This window comes from Heterodontus francisci, chromosome 23 (assembly GCF_036365525.1).
Source record: "Heterodontus francisci isolate sHetFra1 chromosome 23, sHetFra1.hap1, whole genome shotgun sequence".
NCBI classification, from domain to species: Eukaryota; Metazoa; Chordata; class Chondrichthyes; order Heterodontiformes; family Heterodontidae; genus Heterodontus; species Heterodontus francisci.
In genome coordinates this window covers 11,525,950-11,549,829 of record NC_090393.1, presented here as the reverse complement: position 1 = coordinate 11,549,829, position 23,880 = coordinate 11,525,950, and the positions used below count along the sequence as shown (strand labels likewise).

The 23,880-nt window shown below is 46.7% G+C and overlaps 1 protein-coding gene across 2 annotated transcripts in view; it reads right to left on the bottom strand.

The window, feature by feature from the left end:
* The window catches only part of si:dkey-178e17.3 (somatomedin-B and thrombospondin type-1 domain-containing protein), a 126,127-nt gene that overhangs the window by 20,324 nt on the left and 81,923 nt on the right, over positions 1-23,880 (bottom strand). For both annotated transcript variants that reach the window (XM_068055543.1, XM_068055544.1), the window contains 2 exons: positions 13,077-13,262; positions 9,697-9,787 (listed from right to left, as the gene is read on the bottom strand). In XM_068055543.1, coding sequence (XP_067911644.1) covers positions 9,697-9,787; positions 13,077-13,262 — 277 coding nt within the window. The remainder of the gene's footprint in view (positions 1-9,696; positions 9,788-13,076; positions 13,263-23,880) is intronic.

Sequence of the window (23,880 nt, the reverse complement as noted above, 5' to 3'; positions counted from 1 at the left end):
GTTCAAAACCAAACCTGGGCCAGCAGGTTAATCATCTGACTAGTTGTTTTTTTAACAAACTCCTGCATTTTTGTTGCTTCTCCATCTTAGCAGACACCCTGGAATGCTGGCTTTCAATGTCTGGTGATCAAAATCCATTTGGGTTAATTGGATCAGGGAGCCGTTATATTGTCTCCAGGCACTGTCTCTTAGTATGCAAATGTTTTCCAGTTTTCCAGCCACTGCTAATCTCTTTAAACAAGTCATCTCTTCAATCCAGCAACAGTTAAAAATTAATGTTCCTATGACAAAATTAATATGCCTCATTCATGGCAGATGGTGTCTTCACGACAATATGTTCAATAATTCATAAAAACTTCACTGTACAGATTTAATCATGGCTCAGTGGGTGGCACTCTCACCTCTGAGTCAGAAAGTTGTGGATTCAAGTCCCACTCCAGAGAGTTGAGCTCAAAAATCTAGGCTGACCCTCCAAAGAAGTACTGAAGGAGTGCTGCACTGTCAGAGGAGCTATCTTTCAGGTGAGATGTTAAACTTATGCCCTGTCTATCACTACTTTAAGAGCAGCAGGAAGTTCTACTTGGTGTCCTGGCCAATATTTATCCCTCAGCCAGCATCAGTGCTGTTTGTGGGAGCTTGCTGTGCGCAAATTGGCTGTACAACATTACAGCAGCGACTACACTTCAAAAAGTACTTAATTGGCTGTAAAGCACTTTGGGATGTTCTGAGGTTGTGAAAGTCGCTATAGAAATGCAAGTCTTTCCACTTTTTCCCCACCTTACCAACCCCACACCACACTACCACCCCACCCCCCCACAACTCACTGCAACCTGCCTGCCTGGGCCCAGCGTCCCAGACCCCACTTGCCTGGTCGGGAGGGTGCTATCCTTCCATGGCGTCCCCTTCTTCCAGCTGCAGTCCCAACAGCGGCCACCGCTCCCGGTGGCACTGCTGAGCTGCTAGCCCTCCGATTGGCTGGCAGCTCCTGGGGGCCGAATGGCCTACTCCTGCTCCTATTTCCTATCTTCCTATGTTCCTAACTATACATTACCACAATAAAGATGGTGAGACATGAAAGTTAGGAAGGAAATTGCCTGTAGACATCACTGTTTCAACAGTTAATGCATGTGTTTGAAAATCCTTTTAACACAACATTTAATGTTGATGAAAGTCGTCGACCTGAAATGTTAGCTCTGTTTCTCTCTCCACAGATACTGCCAGACCTGCTGAGAGTGTCCAGCATTTTCTGTTGCTATTCTGGACTTCAGTGTCCCCAGCATTTTGCTACTGATAGATTTTTGTTGGGAAAGTGTGTTAAAGGATACGACAGCAAGGCGGGTGATTGGCTACAGATCTAACTGAATGCCGGAACAGGCTCGAGGGGCTGAATGGCCTAATCCTGTTCCTAACTTCCAGTTCTGACGAAAGGTCACTGATCTGAAACGTTAACTCTGGACTCTCTCTCCCCACAGATGCTGCCTGACCTGTGAAGTGTTTCTCCGACAGTTTCTGTCTCCTTTTATTTCAGGTCTTCAGCATTTGCAGAGAATCACCTTTTGATTAATTTGATAGTTCAGGGGACCTGCTGTTGAAGTGACTCGTGTTGCGGGGGGAGGGCCAAGTCAAAGTTGTCACACTTTGGCAGGACTGGTTGAGAACAGGTGAATCAACAGAAGTTATTTTTTTTTAAATAAGGTCCTAGCTGTCACAGAGCTAGCAGGGGTTATTGCCTCAGCAGGATGGATGTAATATAATCGGATAAACTCTTTGGCATATGCTATGCAACATGTTGTACATTTCCGTCGTTCAACAGACCTCAGGGAAGGTTAAGTTTTCATCTGTTTCAAACTCTTTCCTTTTTTCCCCCTCGGTCTCAGAAGCTCAGTAAGAGGGGTAAGGGTTTAATGCAGATTAACCGACAGATTTGTCTCTGATTACAGGCTTTGAAGCGTCTGCTTACCGTGAGTCATTCAGCAGCTCAATCAAGAGGTTTACTTTGCAGAGTCCAGCGGCAGGAAACATTAGAGAGTCAATTTTATATTAATCTGAGCTCCTGGTCTTGATCTTTTTCCCGTTGGGAAAGCAGATTGGGAACTCGAGGCACCGGAATCAACTGGTCCCAAAGGATTTCCTATCCTTCGCTGAGCGGAAAATCCGACAAGGCTCATTGACCTTTGCACCCAAATTCCCAGTACACAATTCTCGGCAGATAAAAATTCTCACCGGGAGCATGAATTCGTACAATCTGCCCTTGCATTAGCTTCATATTCTCTATCATGTGCTAAAGAAATTGCAGTTTGCTAACACACTCTGTCTACAGGCCAGGGGGTCCCAGGCAGATCTCCTCAGTTGGCTTATCCTAGCTACGAGTTGAGGATGCTAAAATTGTCTCAACACTACTGGCTTAGGGAAGGGGTGGGGAGAAAATCAGCCAAGATTTCTGCTATCGAGTGCCCATGCTGGGAACTGCAAGTATGTAGATTTTTGGTCGTTGCTGCGATGCTTACACAGTCGAACAGCCGCCAAGCACTCAATGGCTGGGCTCACACATGAAAACTGAGCACTCAGTAGAGGCTACTAGCAACGATGGACCCATCCTCATAGATGGGAAAAGTAACCATATTTCAGGATGTCTCACACAATCTGTTCCCTCCACCTGCATTCGAATCAGCTCCAACTATACAATCCATCATCCAATGAAAAAAAGCAAAAGACTTGCATTTATATATCTCCTTTCAGCATCTCAAGATGTCTCAAAATGCTTTACAGCCAATGATGTACTTTTGAAGTGTCGTCACTGTTGTAATGTAGGAAATCTGGCAGACAATCTACACACAGCAAGATCCCACAAACAGCATCGAAATAAATAACTAGATCTATTTAATGATGTTAATTGAGGGATAAATACAAACCAAGACACAGGGGTGAACTCCCCTGCTCCTCTTTAAAATAGTGCCATGTGATCTTTTACAGCCACCTGAGGGGGCAGACAGGGCCGCAGTTTAACATCTTATCTGAAAGGCGACACCTCCAACACTGCAGCACTCCCTCACTACTGCACTCGAGTGTCAGCCTAGATTTTGTGCTCGGGTGCTACTCATTGAGCCACGGTTGACATAACTACAACCTGCCCATTGTCACTGCAGCAACACCCTTACCAAAGTTATCAGTTAGGAAAAGAAAATTCAATACCAGTTGGTCTCCAGTGGCATTGCTTATGGTAGTAATCCAGTGTCCAGGCTAATGCTCTGGGGACGTGAGTTCAAATCCCACCACGGCAGATGGTGAAATTTGAATTCAATTAATAAATCTGGAATTAAAAGCTAGTCTAATGGTGACCATGAAACCATTGTCTATTGTTGTAAAAATCCATCTGGTTCACTAATGTCCTTTAGGGAAGGAAATCTGCCATCCTTGCCTGGTCTGGCCGACATATGACTCCAGACCCTCAGCAATGTGGTTGACTTTTCAATGCCCTCTGAAATGGCCTAGCAAGTCACTCAGTTCAAGGGCAATTGGGGATGGGCACTAAATGCTGGCCTAGCCAGCAACACCCACATCCCACAAACAAATACAAAACAGTAGCCTGGGGTTTGGAACACATGTCGAGACACACACACACAGATACACAAAAACACAGACACATACACACCCCGACACATGAAAACACACACTGACACTGTTACAATCAGGTGAGGAGGGATCGCAAGTTTCGCCTCTTGTCCTCCTCCTCGTTTGATCGCAACAGAGCTTATTCCTTTTTAAATAATGGATGTGCTTACCACTTCAGCACCTTTTACCTTTGTTGTGCACATAAAAGAACCAAACGGACAGGTTTTCTTGAGTGGTGAGAGGTGAGTTTATTGTACTTAAACAAAAACGTGATCTAAGTAAGATAATAAACTGCACTACACTTTTACTCACTCACACATGAGAATGGCACAAACAAATAGATTACAGAGTGGAGGGGAATAGTGGTTGGAATAGAATTTGGATCAAATTTTGAAGGCGTATGGCATGCTTGCCTTCATTGGCTGAGGCATTGAGTACAAGAGTTGAGACGTCGTGTTACAGTTGTACATAACGTTGGTTAGGCCGCATTTGGAGTACTGTGTGCAGTTCTGGTCACCGCACAACAGGAAAGATGTGATTAAGCTAGAGAGGGTGCAGAAAAGATTCACAAGGATGTTGCCTGGTTTGGAGGGCTTGAGTTATAAAGAGAGATTGGATAGGCTGGGTCTGTTTTTCCTGGAGTGAAGGAGGCTGAGAGGGGACATGATAGAGGTATATAAAATTATGACAGGCATAGATAGGGTAGATAGCCAGAGTCTGTTTCCCATGGTAGAGGTGACTAAAACTAGAGGGCATAGATTTAAGGTGAGAGGGAGGAGGTTTAAAGGGATAAATTTTTCACACAAAGAATAGTGGGTATCTGGAATGAGCTGCCTGAGGAGGTGGTGGAGGCAGGAACAGTAGCAACATTTAAGAGGCATCTGGACAGGTACTTGAATGAGCAAGGCATAGAGGGATATGAAATTAATGCAGGCAGGTGGGATTAGTATAGATAGGCATTATGGTTGGCATGGACGCAGTGGGGCAAAGGGCCTGTTTCAATGCTGTATGACACTATGACTCCAAATAAAAAGAATATACAGTTTGTGGTGTTGGTTAATTCAGTTGTCTTCTGGCCTACTCTGGAGTCCTGACATTCTTGGTTGGTAGATGTTCTTGGAGTCAGTGCAGCAGGTGGTCTTCTTCCCGGGGGACTTTCTCTTGGATCTTTTCTAGCCAGCAGGCAAGCCTCGAGCGCCCCAAGGTCACCTGGAGAGAGAGGGAGAGGGCGACACCCCCTCTGGATTCTGCACACACCAAAGACTCAGGAGCTTGTCCCTTTGAAGCAAAAGACTGCTAGTTTTTCATGGATGGGGAGGTGGTCACATGATTGTCCAGTGTCCTCGTTTGCAATTTAATTAGATTCAAGCTGAGGAATTCTCAATCTCTCTCAAGTCATTGTTTCAATGTTCACCACTAGAGGGGTTTATCTTCCACTGTTAATGTTCGAAGACGGTTTTGAATGTTTTGCCATTAGAAGAAGCTGTTAGCTGATTCCAAATTCATGAGGCATTGTTCTGTTGGTGGCTTAGCTCAGACATCCATCTATTCTTTGTAACCTTGATGTGTCAGGTATTTAGATGCAAATAGTGGCTGCCATTTTTAGCTGTTTAGCAGTGACTTTAACTAGTTTCTTTCTGTCTCTTGTTTTTAAAAGATTATTTCAAGTTTCCAACCGATGAATTAAAAAGTCCTCATTCAGCATAGCACATTTTCTTGCCAACACACATACACACTGACACACACACCGACACTCACACTCACACACAGATACACACACAGATACACACCAACACACACACACACACACACCATGACATACACATAGACACTCATCAACTCACACACACCAACACACATAGACACACGCTCACAGGGACACACAGACAGCAATACACACACAGAGACACACACACCCCCACCGAAACACACAGACACAAACACAGAGACACACTCATACAGACACATACACACAGAAATACACCCACGTGCACAAACACCACAGGCTGGAATTTTACCTTGGGCAGGAGGCCCCGCCCACCAGCCAGGCCTCGAAAACCACGCCGGGACTTTTCGCTCTCCAGGCCCTTAATTGGCTTTGGGCGGGGCTTCCACCTCCTTGAGGCAGGAAGTCCCGCCTAATGGAGCTGCCGGCCAATCAGCGGGCCGGCAGCTCTTAGTCCCAGCAGTGCCACAGGGAGCGGTGGCCACTGCTGGGACTGCAACCCAGCCACAGCAGCAAGAGGGACGCCGGCCCCAGAAGACAGGTAAGTTTTTGGAGCTTTGCTGGGGACAATCGGCAGGGTCCCAGTGAGGTAAGGGAGGGTTCGGTTGAGGAGTGGGCAACCTTCTTTCAATGGGGGTGATTGGGGCTTCGGGGGTGGCCCTCCATGGGGCACAGGGTGCCCGATCAGGAGGGCCCCCCTCCCCACCCTGCAAAGAGGCTACCAGGTTTTACTTGGCGGTGGATGGAGGCCCTTAAGAGCCAGTTAATTGTCCACTTAAGGGCCTTGATTGGCCGGGGTGGACGGGCCCTTTCTCGCTGCTGCACCCCTCATAAAATTGCAGTGAGGGTGGGAAGGCATTGGGAACAGCTCCCCCACTTCTCACTCAATTTTACGGCCCCCCTGCCACCAGCCCGCTCCTATGGGGGGGCTGTAAAATTCTGTCCACACACACACGCACAGACACACACCCACGCACAGACACACCCACGCACAGACACACACACTCACAGACACACACACACACACGCACAGGCACACACACAGACACACACGCACAGACACACATGCACAGACACACCCACACACGCACAGACACACACGCACAGACACACACTCACACACACACCCACGCACAGACACACCCACACACGCACAGACACACACACACACGCACAGACACACACAGACACGCACAGACACACACACACGCACAGACACACACACACACAGACACACACGCACAGACACACACACACACACACGCACAGACACACACACACAGACACACACGCACAGACACACACGCACAGACACACCCACGCACAGACACAGCCACACACGCACAGACACACCCACAGACACACACGCACAGACACACACACCCACGCACACCCCTACACTCATACATACACACAAGCACACAATTATTTTGTATATAAATTGGTGAGTAATCTGGGAGACTGACTTCAGAAAGTCATTCCACAGCATCACCTATCAGCCAAAACCTGCAACTACATCATTACAGGCAATTTTGTTGACATACATGGTTTCCATTCTGCAAAATTGAGCTCCATAGTGCCAGTAGTTTCGGTGCTACAGGTGCCAGTTGATGTGAGAAATGCCGTTAGCGCCGCTGTAACCACTTCTGGTGTGACCTGCACTGAATGCCACTTTGTTGAGGTCGTTAGCGCGGGAATTACGTGTGTGCACTGGAAGTATGCAGTGTGAGCAGATCTTGCTGTCACTCAGCATCTAACACTGATTTGATGCCTGACCTGCCAGTCCAGTGAACACACACAACAGAACATGTGTTCAGCAGTACAAAGGACGCCAACCAGCTCTACAAACCTGCAAATTGGGAGCAGGAGTAGGCCACTCGACCCCTCGAGCCTGCTCCGCCATTCAACAAGATCATGGCTGATCAGATTGTAACCTCAACTCTACATTCCCGCCTACTCCCAATAACCTTTCACCCCCTTGCTTATCAAGAAGCTATCGACCTCTGCCTTAAAAAATATTCAAAGACTCTGCTTCCACTGCCTTTTAAGGAAGAGAGTTCCAGTGAGTCATGACCCTCTGAGAGAAAAGATTTCTCCTCATCTGTCTTAAATAGATGACCCTTTATTATTAAGCAGTGACCCCTCGTTCTAGATTCTCCCACAAGGGGAAACATCCTTTCAACAGTCACCCTGTCAAGACCCTTGAGAATTTGACATGTTTTAATCAAGCCGCCTCTTACTCTTCTAAACTCCAGCAGATACAAGCCCAGCCTGTCCAACCTTTCCTCATAAGACAGCCCGCCCATTCCACGTGTTAGTCCAGTAAAATAAAAGCAAAAGACTGGAGATGCTGGAAATCTGAAATAAAAACACGAAATGCTGGAAATATTCAGCAGTTCTGGCAGCATCTTTGACCACTCACTTAACCTATCTATATCCCTTTGTAGCCTCCTTATGTCCTCTTCACAACCTCTATTTAAAGTTATCACCATCCAATTGCAGGATAGTTGCTCGTGAATATCTACTTGCTCTTGCAGTGTTAGTGGAAATATGAGGTTGTTGGAGGAGTTCTGAGAAGTTGATGAAGTGAAGCAGGGAGTGGTGCAGGACATGGGGACGGTGTTTTGTGTTTCTGACAGGCCTTTGAATACACCACTTGCTCCCAGTCTTGGGGCAACTACAGCTGCAATGCCCCTTGGGCTACAGCATCAGAGGGAGATGGAGCAGAGGGAGCAGGGAAGACAAGCCGCACACAGAGGGAGGAGAAGCAGGAGGGCGGCTCTCAGCAGGAGGCCTTACTCAGCTCGGATCTTAAGGGAGCACTTCTCCCACCTGTACCTATCCCAGGAGCAGTGCGTTCAGCAGCTGCATTTCACTAAGGAGGTGGTCACCTCTCGCAAACAGACATGCAGCCTCCAAGCAGGGCAAGAAAAGCATTGCCAGTAGCTGCTAAGGTGACCATGGTCTTGAATATTTTCACCTGTAGATCCTTCCAGGCTGGAACGGATGACATTGCAAACATTTCACAGTTTTACATCTAATGCTGTATCCGGGAAGTCACAGAAACTCTGGTTACCAGGAGAGGGGGCTTCATAGTCCTCTCACTAACAGAGAGAAGCAGGAGGAGTGGGCGCATGGCTTTGCAGGATTTAAGGCTTCCCCATGGTGCAGGGTGCCATCCACTGCACCATGTGGCTTTGCAGGTGAGATGTACCAGAACCACAAAGGTTACCACTCACTCTAGGTGAAGTCAAGGTGCGATCATGCCCAGCACATCACGTTGGCGATTTCCCGCTGTTCTGGCAGCAGCTATGATGCTTTCATCCTGTGTCAGTCTGCTGTTCCAACAATCGTCCAACTGACCCAGAGAGTGGCTACTCAGTTCTGAGGGCTACCTGCTCTACACCTGGCTGCAGACTCCCCTCCACACATGACCGACACTCATACAATGATAGCCATGCTGCTATAAGGAACAGTGTTCCACTGCCCGGACAAGTCGGGAGAAGCCCTTCAGTACTCGCCAGAGCAAGTATCCCAGTTTGTGGTGTTCTGTTGTATCTCACACAACTTGGCTATCATGAGGGCATGGTCCTTGGCACCTCAGAGGAGGAGAAAGGGAGGAGGCTGCTGGCACATCCACGTTCTGGACAGGCTGCCCATCAGACTCCAGTTCCCCTGAATGAAACCCCAGACCCCTTTTACTCAACACTTCCCCACCTTACCATCCCTCTGGGGTTTTAAATTACTTTCTATATGTATACTTAAAGAATGAGAAAAAGATAATGAGAGAGAGAGAAACAAAGAGAATGTGAAGGCAAGAAATGGAGAGATGAAATCAGCTGCTAGTTACTCTTAAGAAAAGTAATCTACTAGAAATGAAGTGAGACACTTTTGAAGTAGCTTTGAAGATAAAATCATAGAGTCAATTATGGCACAGAAGGAGGCCATTCGGCCCATTGTGTCCATGCTGGCTGTATCATCAATGGACAGCTGAGGAACAACTACCCTCTCAACACTGCCTTCTGCCTGGTTGAACAGAATTAACACCACAATTGAGATGACCTAAATGCCAAGGCATCTTGAATTGACAACATTAGTTTATCACCACAGTACAGGACAAGGTAACCCCTCCAAACCAAGGCCCCTGATGACACCAGCAGCATCAGTTGAATGTTAATTTTTTTGTAAAAAGAAAACCAAAGCGAAGAGGAAAAAAAATTCACATTACTGCATTTCTCCCCCCAAACAATTAGACAGACAAATGGTGAGAAAGACCCCAGTTAGCTATCGCTTCAAAGGCAAGAAAACTATTGAACAGCAAAATATTAACAGCTTGAATCTCTGCAAAACGTTGTTACCTTGGTTTCTGCTCCTTTGCCATCATATGAGGCCTCTTCCAGGGATCTTTGAAGTTCCTTTTGTACGAGTCAGGCAAAATCTTAGCCACCTCTGTAAAGAGATTCAAGTTCAGAATGTGCCAGGAGGTTATTTCATTCACTTATAACCTGTTCGTCACCTTCAATCATTCTAAAGCTCAGAAATTCTCTATCGTTCAGTAGGCAAATCCTCAGAAACTCCAGCACGTCCCAAATGCTCTTCAGCCAAAGAACTATATTTGAGGTGTAGTGACGTCGGAAACAATTTTTCCACAGCTAACTCCCACAAACAGCGATGAGATGGATGATCAAGTAATCTGTATTGGTTGAGGGATGATAATGGGTCAGGACACTGGGATCTTTACTATTCACTTCAAAGGGCAGACAGGGGCTCAGTTTAACATCTCGTCCAACAGAGAGCACCCCTGACAGTGCAGCAGTCCCTCAGTAGTAGCACTGGGAGGGGCAGCCTGGATTTGTATGTTGAGGTCTCTGGAGTGGGGCTTGAACCCCACAACCTTCAAACTCAGAGGTGAGAGTACTTCCACTGAGCCACAGCTGCAATCTAACCATAGCTAGCAAAGCCTCTCCATCTTGCCCCACCTGGGGTTTGACCTCTTCAGCACCATGACCCCTTCCCCTTCCCCTTCTACAGTTGGAATCACCACTGCTCTTTAATGAGCACTGAGTCTGTGCTCGGATGCCCCGTTGGTTTTAGAGCTTCTTTTTCACTCATTCCTGAGCTATTTTGGGACCTGACACTTCCTGGATGAATATAATTTCTCCTTCCCTTTCTCCCTCCTGCATCCATCCATTGTTATGATGGCATCGCCCGCATCGCATAACAGCGTTCAGCTCCCTCAGCAGTCGGGAGGAAAATATTACCTTCAGTAAATTGGAGGGTGGTGGATCAGTCAGGAGCAACCCGACCCAACCATCAACCCACCAGGACTGTGCCCCCCTTCACCTCCCCCCCACTCCAACCCCACCAACACCCTCTCTCTGCTGCCATCAGGGAAAGTTCTGCATCAAATCGAACAGAAAGCACCACAGCTGGATGGGGTTGGGTTACTACACTGTTATTTAATGGGCATTGACGTTAATGTATGTCGGACAAGCCCCCGCCTTTTATTCATTCCCAGTGTAGCTAGAAGGATTAGAATACTAGGACTACTTACAGAGACTAGGTTCAAATTCCCTTGAGAACAGATTAAGGGCAGATCAAGTTGAAGTGTTTAAGACAATTAAAGGATTTGATGGGATAGATAGAAATGTTTTCCTCAGGTGGGGAGGGGGGGGGGCGAGTGCACAACAAGGGGACGTAAGCTTAAAATTGGAGCCAGGCCTTTCAGGAAGCACTTCTTCACACAAAGGGTAGAGGAAATCCGGAACTCTGTCCCTCAAAAAGCTGTTCAGTCTGGGGGTCAACTGAAAGTTTCAAAATTGAGATTGAGAGATTTTTGTAAGGCCAAGTGTATTAAAGGATATGGAACCATATGGATAGATGAAGTAAGATACAAGTCATCCATAATCTAATGGAATGGTAGTACTGGCTTGAGGGACTGAATGGTCTCCTTCTGTTCCAATGTTCTGATGTCTCCAACTGAGACTCAGAGGATGATCTGCTCCCAGGTTGCTTTCAAGGCCTCTTTAACCTCGTCACTAGGGTTTAGTCACTACTCCAGGATTGATAGAGTTTTCTTCGGGGGAGAAAAAGGTCTGTCTATTCGGGAGACTGGAGCTGGAGAGTAAAACATCTTCAGTGACTCAGTAGCCTGGAATTCCCCAATCCAGCACCATTGTGGGAGAACCATTCCCAAAGGGCCTGCAGTGGTTCTAGGAGAAGGCCACCACCACCACCACCATAGGGCAACTAGAGATGGGCAATAAATGTTGGGCCATTCCAGCTTTGCCCATATCCTGAAAACAGACACCAGTGATAATATCAACCAATTCTAGGTCAGGTATTGCACAGCAACTGTGTGGAAGGCCACTTTGCCCTAATAATGTGCTTTCGTTCCCACAATGTACCTGTATGAACTTTGCACTTCTCACACCTCGCAGCCCCTCTGATTGAGATTGTAATTTAAGATAGTCCTCCTAACTGATGAGGGGCCTCACATCCTGCAAGAGGGCACTGGAAAAATCAAGAGCATCATTGATCTCCTGATGTGTGCTTGAGGTTGTGAGGCACCTCTCTGCATGCAAGGACTCAAGAGTCCACTCTCCCACTGCCCACTCTGGGAACGTTAGATGGCCTGGGTCCATGTCACTAGTGGTTTGGCTGAAATTGTCCGAACTGATTTCACTTTCTGTCATCCACCAGCCCTGCTGCCTTTGCACACAGGTGAGGAGATGAAGTCCCTCCCAGACCTGAATGTATGACATTAACATGATGGGTCTCCATAGTGTTAACATGTTCTCTTTGGCTGGATAGTCTTTACACAGGATTGCTGGAGTACATATGTAATGTAGGGAAGCATGACAGTCATTTTGTGCACGGTAAGATCTCACAATTGCCATTGAGTGAATTTGGTTTTGGTTGGTAAATGAATGTTGGCTGAGACAATGGGAGAACTCATTGAATGGGACCAATTTTTAACATTCACCTGAACTTGCAGACGGGGCCTCGGTTCAATGTCCCATCCAAATTGTGGCCTCTTCGACAGAGCAGCGCTCCCTCGGTACTGTCCCTCTGACAGTGCAGCACTCCCTCAGTACTGCCCCTCTGACAGTGCAACGCTTCCTCGGTACTGTCCCTCTGACAGTGCAGCACTCCCTCAGTACTGTCCCTCTGACAGTGCAGCACTCCCTCAGTACTGTCCCTCTGACAGTGCGGCGCTCCCTCAGTACTGCCCCTCTGACAGTGCAGCGCTCCCTCGGTACTGTCCCTCTGACAGTGCAGCGCTCCCTCAGTACTGCCCCTCTGACAGTGCAGCGGACCTCAGTACTGTCCCTCTGACAGTGCAGCGCTCCCTCAGTACTGTCCCTCTGACAGTGCAGCACTCTCTCGGTACTGTCCCTCTGACAGTGCAGCGCTCCCTCGGTACTGTCCCTCTGACAGTGTGGCGCTCCCTCGGTACTGCCCCTCTGACAGTGCAGCGCTCCTTCAGTACTGCCCCTCTGACAGTGCAGCGGACCTCAGTACTGTCCCTCTGACAGTGCAGCGCTCCCTCAGTACTGTCCCTCTGACAATGCAGTGCTCCCTCAGTACTGGCCTTCTGACAGTGCAGCGCTCCCTCGGTACTGCCCCTCTGACAGTGAAATGTATTTTTTAATCGTTATCACCAATTCTGCAGTTGACCTGAAACCACTGCTCACTACATTAAAGGAGTCACATTAGGTAGAATACAGTATTGTACCTTTAACTGAGTGACATCGGTCAGGGTTGTGTCCATAGCAACCTCGTCGTTGCCTCAAATCGGGACACGGAGCTCCTCCATTTCTGGGTGGAATGGTAACTAGTCGGCCTCTGTCTCGGCTCCCTATTCCACACAGGGAACTGCATTCAGCCCAGGGGCCCCACGGACCCACGATGCAGTCGATAGCTGTTGGAAAACAGAGGCAGGAAAAAGGCAGTGATCAGCTTGTTGGTCTCATATCAAACACCGACCTTCATCTTTCTCCCCTTTCCACGCTCGGCCCCTTGTTACAAGAGCAGGATGGCAGACAATCTGTCCACAGGCTTCAACACATAAGAACATAAAAAATAGGAGCAGGCCCCCATTCAATAAGATCATGGCTGATCTGTTTGTGGCCTCAACTCCACTTTCCTGCCTGTTCCCCATAACCCTCGACTCCCCTATAGTTCAAGAATCTGTCTCTCTCAGCAAATATAATTAATGACCCAGCCACCACTGCTCTCTGGGGTAGAGAATTCCAAAGATTAACGATCCTCTGAGAGAAGAAATTTCTCCTCATCTCCGTCTTAAAGGGTCGACGCCTTATTCTGAAACTACACCCCCTAGTTTTAGATTCCCCCATGAGGGGAAACATCCTCTCAGCATCTACCCTGTCAAGCCCTCTCAGAATCTTATATGTTTCAATAAGATCACCTCTCATTCTTCCAAACTCCAATGAGTATAGGCACAACCTGTTCACCCTCTCCTCAAAAGACCACCCCCTCATCACTCCAAAGACGAGGCCACACTTCCTCCTCCTTCTTCTCCACCTTCTCTTCTCGCTGAGCTGGGCACATCTCTATAAACATGCAGTTGGATTCAGTAACCTAATATATCAATGATCTCAAGTGGCAGTCCATGTGCGGCCATTTACTGTCACTAGTCAATCAACAACTACAAATTTCATTTATATAGCGCCTTTAACATAGTAAAACGTCACAAGGCATTTCACAGGGGCGTTATCAGACAAAATTTTACACCAATCCCCCACACAAGGATTTCTTATGACAGGTGACCAAAAGAATGGTCAAAGAGGTAGGCTTTAAAGAGCATCTTAATGGAGGAGAGAGAGGTGGAGAGGTTTAAGAGGGAATTCCAGAGCTTAGGGTCCAGGCAGCTGAACGCACAGCCCCCAGTGGTGAAGCAGGGATAGGCAAGTGACCAGAATTGAAGGAGTGCAAAGATTGTGGAGGGTTGTAGGGCTGAAGGAGGTTACAGAGGTAGGAGGGGGTGAGGCCATGGAAATGAAGGATGTGAATTTTAAAAGCATGGCGTTGCGGATTGGAACCAATGCAGGTGAAAGAGGACAGGGGGTGATAAGTTTGGAAATTTGTAACTCCCTCCCAAGAGGCTATGGATGTTGGGGAACGATTGGAGCTTTCCAAGGCTGAGAGCAATAGAAATGTGTTTCTAAGGATATTAAGGGATATGGAGCAAAGGCACAGATCAGCATGATCTAGTTTGTTTGGGACAGAAATGCAATACTGTACTCATGTGTCTCCTGGATTGCCAAAGCCATGTGACCTCTACCATGAGGCACTCACTACAGGCATCCATCAGAGGCAGCTCAAGAGAGCTACAGTACAGGCAAGACTGTTGTCCTGTGAGTTTCTAACATAGGATCAATGGAGCTGAGATTGCGCGTTGAAGAGGAACACAGGAATGTTCAGAGCTGCTGAAAGCTGCTAAAAGTCACAGGAAGCCACAGAAAATGAACAAAGAAGTGCTGAAAGCACTGGGTAAGACACAATGTCGGAAAATCTTCCTCTCCCAGCTCTGGTCAAAATAAAAGGTGATATGAAGCAGAACTGGCAGTTTTCCACTCGCAATGGCAAAATTACGAGATTGCGACAGATTTAACTAAAAAAACAGAGCAGCTACGAGTAGCTATACTTTTATCACTGTTGGGGAAAGACTGTTACAAAATGTATTCCACCCTAAATCTCTCCGAAGAACAAAAAAAAGGACAGCAGCAATTTTGAAGGCCTTGAAGGCATGCTTTGAACCCCAAGTGAACGTAACGTATGAACGGTATGTATTCAATATTCGGGCCCAAGTGAAAAAGAGTCCATTAATCAATATGTGACAGCATTAACACAGCTTGCAGAATCCTGTGACTTTGTGCAACTAAAAGATGATCTAATTAGAGATAGGATAGTATTAGGCATCAGAGATGCCTCAGTGAGCACACATCTACTGAGAGAGGAGAAACTGACTCTGAGGAAAGCAATCGACATTTGCACAAGTGCTGAGGTTGTAAATCAGCAGCTAGAGCATATTCATGGCAGAAGAGACCAGGCCTTGCATTATGCTGATAGACATTCCAGGCCAAAAGGGCCAAAGGATCACGGACAAAGGGGAGGGTGAAATACTGCAGAGGACATCACCAAAAGGAAAAGAAGGCATGTCCAGCTGGGGGAAAGCAGTGTTCTCACTTCAAGAAGCTGAATCATTTTGCACACAAGTGTTCAGCTAGAAGGAAGCACAACAAGCAGGTACAGATGGCCACTGGAGAGATATCAGCCGAAGAGTCTGACGAATCACTACACACCATACAACAGGTTGGTTCAGTCAGGTCGATAGGTGATAAATGGTTTGTGACTGTTGGAATGATGACTGCAGAAGCAGAATATCAAGTCAACATAAAGTATCAGATAGGCACCGGCGTCATGCAACATCATGACGTTTACAGACGTGTGCAAAGCAGCTCAACATGGCGATCCAAAAATGAAGCTCACAAAAGTAAGGTTGAGGCTATATGATGGCACCACACTAGTGCCAAGAGGACAAACTACTCTGAGAGCCCAATGCAATGACAAGAACGAAGATCGGGAGTTCCAGATCATAGACGGCAAGCAAAAGCCATTCATCTCAGCTGGAGCAAGTCTAAAGCTTGGAGTGGTAACCCTCAATGTGCAAAAAGAGATTTGCAATGTATTGCAGCACACTAAACCATTGACTGAAGGAGTCAGTAGCTCAGAGAGAATGTCTGATAAAGGAAGGGGAGGCTTTCTATAGTCTTCAGAAGTCCCGAAATATGAAACAACATTATCAGGAAAATAATGATCAATAATGATCAAATAAGCTTATGAGGATGACAACCTGAACCGTTCTTAATTCAGGACATATGGAAGTGGTGAAACTGGTTGCCACAGCAGTGTGAAACGGGCTGATAGTGAATTGGCGGCTGATTTTTCACCTTGCCCAGTCTTCTTTATGTTCTTTATGTTGTCAGGTGCAACATAAATGAGATGCATGGAGTCCAGTTGGTTGAAGATCTCAGCTGAATTATATACGGTACAGAGCAAACTATTTACAGACTTTACTCTAGGTGTTACAGTTGCAGAGTGACTCCTTAAAACCTAGCTCCATGGTCAAGCTCTCCTAATGACTCCTTATATGGCTCAGTGTCAAACTTTGTTTGATAATTACACCTGAGATGTTTTATTATGTTAAAAGTGCTACATAAATGCAAGCTGTAATTGTTGAGTATGCTTCTAAGTGTGAAAGGATAACGTAGCAAATAAATGTGCCAATCAGATATTCTTATTTAAATGTGTTATTTAAGAATATTACTGAAGGGTCAAATCACACTTTTTTGGAAGGGGCGGATGTGAAGGGCAGAAACAGAACCAACACACTGACATAGTAAACAAGAGATTACACTGTTAGCAGCCCAGGTCGATCCACTCTGGCTCCAGTGAGGGGCCTGGACCATTCTCATTGTCATACTTCACCTGATTTCAGGACATCTCAAAAGTGCTTTACAGCCAATGAAGTACTTTTGAAGTGTAGCTACTATTGTAATGTAGGAAATGCAACAATGTATATCCCTCAACCAGTATCACTTACAAGTCAATCATCAACGTGTGCTAAAAGAGTCAAACACAAGAAGGCGATTTCCCAAATAGTGTATTTATTCTTGTCCTATCCCAAAGAGTGTCAGCATTCCCTGCTCTGAATCAGAGGTCATCAGTTCAAAGACCCACTCCAGAGACTTGAGCACATATTCAAGGCTGCACTTAAGTGCAATATTGAGGGAGTGCTGCACTGTCGGAGGTGACGTCTTTCAAATTAGATGTTAACCTGAGGCCCCGTCTGCTCTCACAGGTGAATGTAAAAGATCCCACAGCACTATTCCGAAGAACAGCACGGGAGTTCTCTCCAGTGTCCTGGCCAATATTTATCCCTCAACCAACATCACCAAAATAACCGATTATCTGGTGGTTATCACATTGCTGCTTGTGGGAGCTTGCTGTGCACAAACTGGCTGCCACATTTCTTACATTGCATCAGTGATCACACTTCAAAAGTAATTTGTTAGCTGCGAAGCCCTTCAGGATGACCTGAGGTTGTGAAGGGTGTTATGTAATTGCAGGTCTTTCTTTCTGTTCATGAATAAACGTATCGGCGGACGATTGTAGAGGAGGCTGTGCGTTACAGAGGACAATCAACATTTCCTGCACAAAGTGGAGTACCGTCAGCTTCAGTCAGTCGCTTTAATTTAAGGTGAGGCCAGTGGCTGCCTCTGAAAGTATCACATTTTGTATGTTAAAAAAGGGGCAAACGAAACAGTCAAGCCCTTTGTTTAATATTTCCTTCTGAACTGGTATTGGCTTTCGGTCCCGTGGGACCAGACAGCTGCACTTCTAACACAGTATTAAGGACCACCTTAACACATAGACACTTTCATTATTCAGCAGGGTGTGACACCAAAAGGAGGGGGTAGGGGTGTTGGGGGGAGATGTACCATGTTCAGTGGTTATATTTCCCCTGCTGTTTTTCCCTTGACACATGCAGTGTTATTTTGTTATTCCTGACCCTTTGGCCCCATGAAGATCAGACAAGTGTCAAAGCTTTGACCAGGTTGAGCAAATGTTATGTTTCACACGAAATCAAAGGGGCTATCCCGGGGAGGAGAGAGGTGAACAATTCTTGTGCTGCCTTTGACATTTTTTTTAGAGATACAGCACTGAAACAGGCCCTTCGGCCCACCGAGTCTGTGCCGACCAACAACCACCCATTTATACTAACCCTACAGTAATCCCATATTCCCTACCACCTACCTACACTAGGGGCAATTTACAATGGCCAATTTACCTATCAACCTGCAAATCTTTGGCTGTGGGAGGAAACCGGAGCACCCGGCGGAAACCCACACAGTCACAGGGAAAACTTGCAAACTCCGCACAGGCAGTACCCAGAATCGAACCTGGGTCCTTGGAGTTGTGAGGCTGCGGTGCTAACCACTGCGCCACTGTGTAGCTTTTATTTTCCTAATCTGTTAAAACCCTGCATTGTGTCAGCTGTGGCTCAGTTGGTAGCACTCTCACCTTCGAGTCACAAAGCTCTATGTTCAAGCTCCACTCCGGGGCTTGAGCACATAAATCAAGGCTGACACTCCAGTGCAGTACTGAGGGAGTGCTACACTGTCAGAGGTGCCGTCTTTCAATGAGATGCTAAACTGAGACCCCATCTGCTTGCTCGGGTGGATGTGAAAGATCCCATGGCACCGTTTTGAAGAAGAGCAGGGGAGTTCTCCCTGGTGTCTTGACCAATATTTATCCCTCAATCAACATCACTAAAACAGATTATCTGGTCGTTATCACATGGCTATTTGTGGGATCTTGCTGTGCGCATACTGGCTGCTGCCTTTCCTGCATTACAACATTAACTACACGTCAAAAAGTACTTCATTGGCTGCAAAGTGCTTTGAGACATCTGGTGGCTGTGAAAGGTGCTATATAAATGCAAATCTTTTGTTGCTTTATTTTGTCTTCCTGTAGCCTGGTCTTTTGGGCTGATTGCAACTGGAAGGGAAGGGGGAAGCGTCTCTCCTCAGGCCTTTCCACTCTAAAGCAGAACTTAGAAGCTATGCGAAGGTGGGCCATAGATCACCCTCCACTCTCCGTGCTCAGGAGGAACAGCCTGGATTCTATTTGGTGTTCACCAATGGTAAGCAGTGGGCAATACTGGGTGTTAATCTACATCCCTGCCGTGCCCATGCCACAGCATGCCAATGTGTTACACCATCCCATTGACTCACTGCACTGCTCTGGGTTGAGAATATGGAAATGATGGGCAGGAAAAGACCAGCTGGTCCATCAAGCCTATCCTCCACTCATGACGGGAAGACCATCATAGCTAGATACTTCCCATCCTCCATAGCCATGCCATCTTGACTTTATGAATGTGTGCAGTAAGATGCATTAACAGAGTAACATGCTACTATTGCATGTTGTAATTCCATTCCACAAATATTTAGATTTTAATGCACTGTAGAAAAATACGTAAAATGTATGATGACCAGGGCTCAAAGGGTTATATTGTGGGGACAGATTACATAGACTAGGCTTGTATCCCCTTGAGTATAGAAGATTAAGGGGTGATCTAATTGAGGTCGGCACAGTGGCGCGGTGGTTAGCACCGCAGCCTCACAGCTCCAGCGACCCGGGTTCAATTCTGGGTGCTGCCTGTGTGGAGTTTGCAAGTTCTCCCTGTGTCTGCGTGGGTTTTCTCCGGGTGCTCCGGTTTCCTCCCACAGCCAAAAGACTTGCAGGTTGATAGGTAAATTGGCCATTATAAATTGCCCCTAGTATAGGTAGGTGGCAGGGAAATATAGTGACAGGTGGGGATGTGGTAGGAATATGGGATTAGTGTAGGATTAGTATAAATGGGTAGTTAATGGTCGGCACAGACTTGGTGGGCCGAAGGGCCTGTTTCAGTGCTGTATCTCTAAATCAAAAGGTGTTTAAGATAATTAAAGGGGTTGGTAGGGTAGATAGGGAGAATCTATTTCCTCTGGTGGGGGGAGTCCAGAACAAGGGGCAGAACTTTAAAATTAGAGCCAGGCCATTCAAGGACGATATCAGGAAGCACTTCTTCACACAAAGGGTAGTGGAAATCTGGAACTCTCTCCCCCAGAAAAGCTGTTGAGTCTGGGGGTCAATTGAAAATATCAAAACCTGTGATTCATCGTCTGTTAGGCAGGGTCATTAAGGGTTACAGAACCAAGGCAGGTTGATATTGTTAGGATACAGATCAGCCACAATCTAATTGAATTGTCGAACAGACACAAGGGGCTGAATGGCCTCCTCCTGTTCCTATATGCGGCACACATAATTTACAATAATAAAAACAGGAGCCTTATAGCTCAGTATATAAAATAAGCCAGCCCTCCCATGTATTACTGTTGTCCAATGTGATGTACTGTTTTGTAATGGAGTGTTTCAGTATGCTAAGTGCAATGTGTGGTTATGCAGTATAACGGGGTATTGTTGGTGGGGTTGTACCTTGCTCTATGGCAGCGAGGCCTGAATAACGTACGTCAGCCAAGAGCGACGTCTCAATTCATTCCATCTTCGCTGCCGCCGGAGAATCCTTGGCATCAGGTGGCAGGACCGTATCTCCAACACAGAAGTCCTCGAGGCGGCCAACATCCCCAGCTTATACACACTACTGAGCCAGCGGCGCTTGAGATGGCTTGGCCATGTGAGCCGCATGGAAGATGGCAGGATCCCCAAGGACACATTGTACAGAGAGCTCGCCACTGGTGTCAGACCCACCGGCTGTCCATGTCTCCGCTTTAAAGACGTCTGCAAACGCGACATGGAGTCCTGTGACATTGATCACAAGTCGCGGGAGTCAGTTGCCAGTGATCGTCAGAGCTGGCGGGTGACCATAAAGGCGGGGCTAAAGCGTGGCGAGTCGAAGAGACTTAGCAGTTGGCAGGAAAAAAGACAGAAGCGCAAGGGGAGAGCCAACTGTGTAACAGCCCCGACAACCAATTTTATCTGCAGCACCTGTGGAAGAGTCTGTCACTCTAGAATTGGCCTTTATAGCCACTCCAGGCGCTGCTCCACAAACCACTGACCACCCCCAGGCGCTTACCCATTGTCTCTCGAGACAAGGAGGCCAAAGAAAAGAAAAAAAGAATGCTGGTGGGATTGAATGGATTGAGTTTAACCTCGAACACACCAGTGGTGACAGGCAGCAGTGTAGCTAAGGCAAGCAGTAGAAGAAAATTCAGGGACGATGGCGCAACAGAAGGGGATGAGGTGAGAAAGAGGGAGACAAATGAATGATTCAGGGTTTGAAATGAATAGCGTGGAAGCTGAGGAAGCAGAGGGATGATTTATGCTATGGGACATCTTTCATGTTGTAGCCATTTGCTTGGTGTAAACAAATGAGATGAGGGAATGAGAAATCTTTCCATGGTGTTAATGTGTGAATTCTCACTGGCCTCTTCAACACGTTTCCCCGAAATAGTTCAAGAATCTGAGGTTTAAAGAAAACATCTATTTTTATCAGTCTGTCAATTCACATATGTTAACATTTCAAACAGCCGCAAGCAACTTTTTGATTTAAATTAGTTCCTGATCAAGGAAAGAGACCATACTTAGAACAGATGTTTCCCATTGAGTATGTTGTCAAGGTTGGATTGTGTAACTGGTTAACACTGTCCCGGAGTCACAGCTTGCTGAAAACAATTCTTTTTTTTAAAAAAAATCAGATTTACTCTACTTGATATCACAATTTAAAAAAAAGAAACACAATACGAAAACATCCCTGTTTTGTCCCAGGCATCAATAGCAAGTTCCCAAGCTGAAATCCAGTTGGAGGTGCAAATGCAATTTGCAGAACAACCTCTAAGGGGAAAAATACAATTCAAATCTCGTCCTCCACAGGCTTCAGCAGAATCTCATGCACAGAAATCTTTCACCAACTTCAGTTCTCACTTGCCATTTACTTGCTAATTCTGTTTACTTTACATCAGGCCTCAAGTACTAGAAACTGTCAGCAATTACTCCCGAACACATATTTCCATTGTGGCAATTAGGCAGTACTGTACATTTAAGGAAATCTTTTAATACCAGTGAGATGTTGCTGTAATGGGGTCCAGCTGTAGCTTCTCAAACTGACTGTCCCAGTTTGGTGAACCTCAGTAAAATGGCAGAGTGCGCAAATTGTTTTAAATGCACTTGTGTCTTGTCCCAGAACATATGGTGGTGCCTCAGTAATCCTTCCTCCTTTCTGCAAGTTGTGCAAAAGAATATCTGGAGAATATTGGTCAAGCTGTTCCCCCTAGTGTCTGACATTCCTTTTTTATATATTTTACCAATGGCCGTTTTGGGAAACTCTGAGCCCCAAGATGCTTTGCACCATCGTTTTTAGACTGGTCTGGCATCTAGAATAGAAAGAGAAGCAGCTGTGATTGGCAGAGTCTGACTCCAGCTTTGAGTTTGAGAGCTGATTGAAAATGTTTTCAAGGTGCTTTATTCCATCTTCAGTGACGGGCACAACATTGAACTCATTGGAGGCGATTTTCACTGCCCCTGGCCTGGCATTAATGGGGCATTAATGCTTTTACCACCGGCGATGTGGCCAATGCCATTTTGAAAGGGGCCTACAATTGGGTGTCCAAAGCACCCGGCTGCCTCAGATGATAGGCCCCTCTTAAAATGTAAATCCCGTGACGTAAATAGGTGCCCAATTGCCATTTTAGGTCGGAACAGTGGCGCAGTGGTTAGCACCGCAGCCTCACAGCTCCAGCGACCCGGGTTCAATTCTGGGTACTGCCTGTGTGGAGTTTGCAAGTTCTCCCTGTGTCTGCGTGGGTTTTCTCCGGGTGCTCCGGTTTCCTCCCACAGCCAAAAGACTTGCAGGTTGGTAGGTAAATTGGCCATTATAAATTGCCCCTAGTGTAGGTAGGTGGTAAGGACATATAGGGACAGGTGGGTATGTGGTAGGAATATGGGATTAGTGTAGGATTAGTATAAATGGGTGGTTGATGGTCAGCACAGACTCGGTGGGCCGAAGGGCCTGTTTCAGTGCTGTATCTCTAAACTAAACTAAACTAAATTAAACTAGTTGGAGCCTGCATTGGGTGATGGAAGAGGAGACCTGTCAAACCTAAGTCTTCAACTACTTATGTGGGCCTCAGAGGAGCAGAAACCCATCTCCAAAGCACACAAAAATAACCTGGGTCGCTGCCAACCCAGAACTCCGCCCTCCATGATTGCGCCCCCTCCTCGAGTCAGATCTACCACCAGGAAGGCAAGTCACAGTTTCATTTGCCGAATCCAGCACCGCATGCCATTTTGACACTTTGCAGCTCACCGTGTAATTGAGGCTGGAACCTCAAAATCCAAGTGGGGGTGGGGGTGGTGTGCCAAAGTAGATCAGCGACCACAGGCGAGATGGGTGAACAGGACTTGGTGCGCGTCAGGACACGGGAAGAGTTTTGGGTGGCTGCAAGTTTACAGAGGGTAAAGCCTGGGAGCCCGGCCATGAGTGTATTAGAATAGTCAAATCAAAAGGTAATAAAGGCATGGATGAGGATTTCAGCAGCAGATGAGCTGAGGCAGGGGTGAAGTTAGGCGATCCTAACAATGGCACAGATATGTGTTTGGAAGCTCACCTCGGGGTCAAATATGAGACCAAGTTTTAGTCTCCGACAGTTGCCAGAGAGAGGGATGGAGTGACAAGGGAACAGAGTCTGCAGTGGAGACCAAAGACATTGGCTTCAGTATTCCCAACATTTAATTGAGGGAAATTTCTATTCATCCAGTACTGAATGTCTGACAATTGAGACAGATGGGCTCACATTAAAACATTCATAAAGGCTTAAGATGATTAAGGGGTGGATAGGGCAGACAGAGAGAAATTATTTTCTCTAGTGGGGAGAGTCCAGAACAAGGGAGCATAACCTTAAAATTAGAGCTAGGCTGTTTAGGGATGATGTCAGGAAACACTTCTTCACACA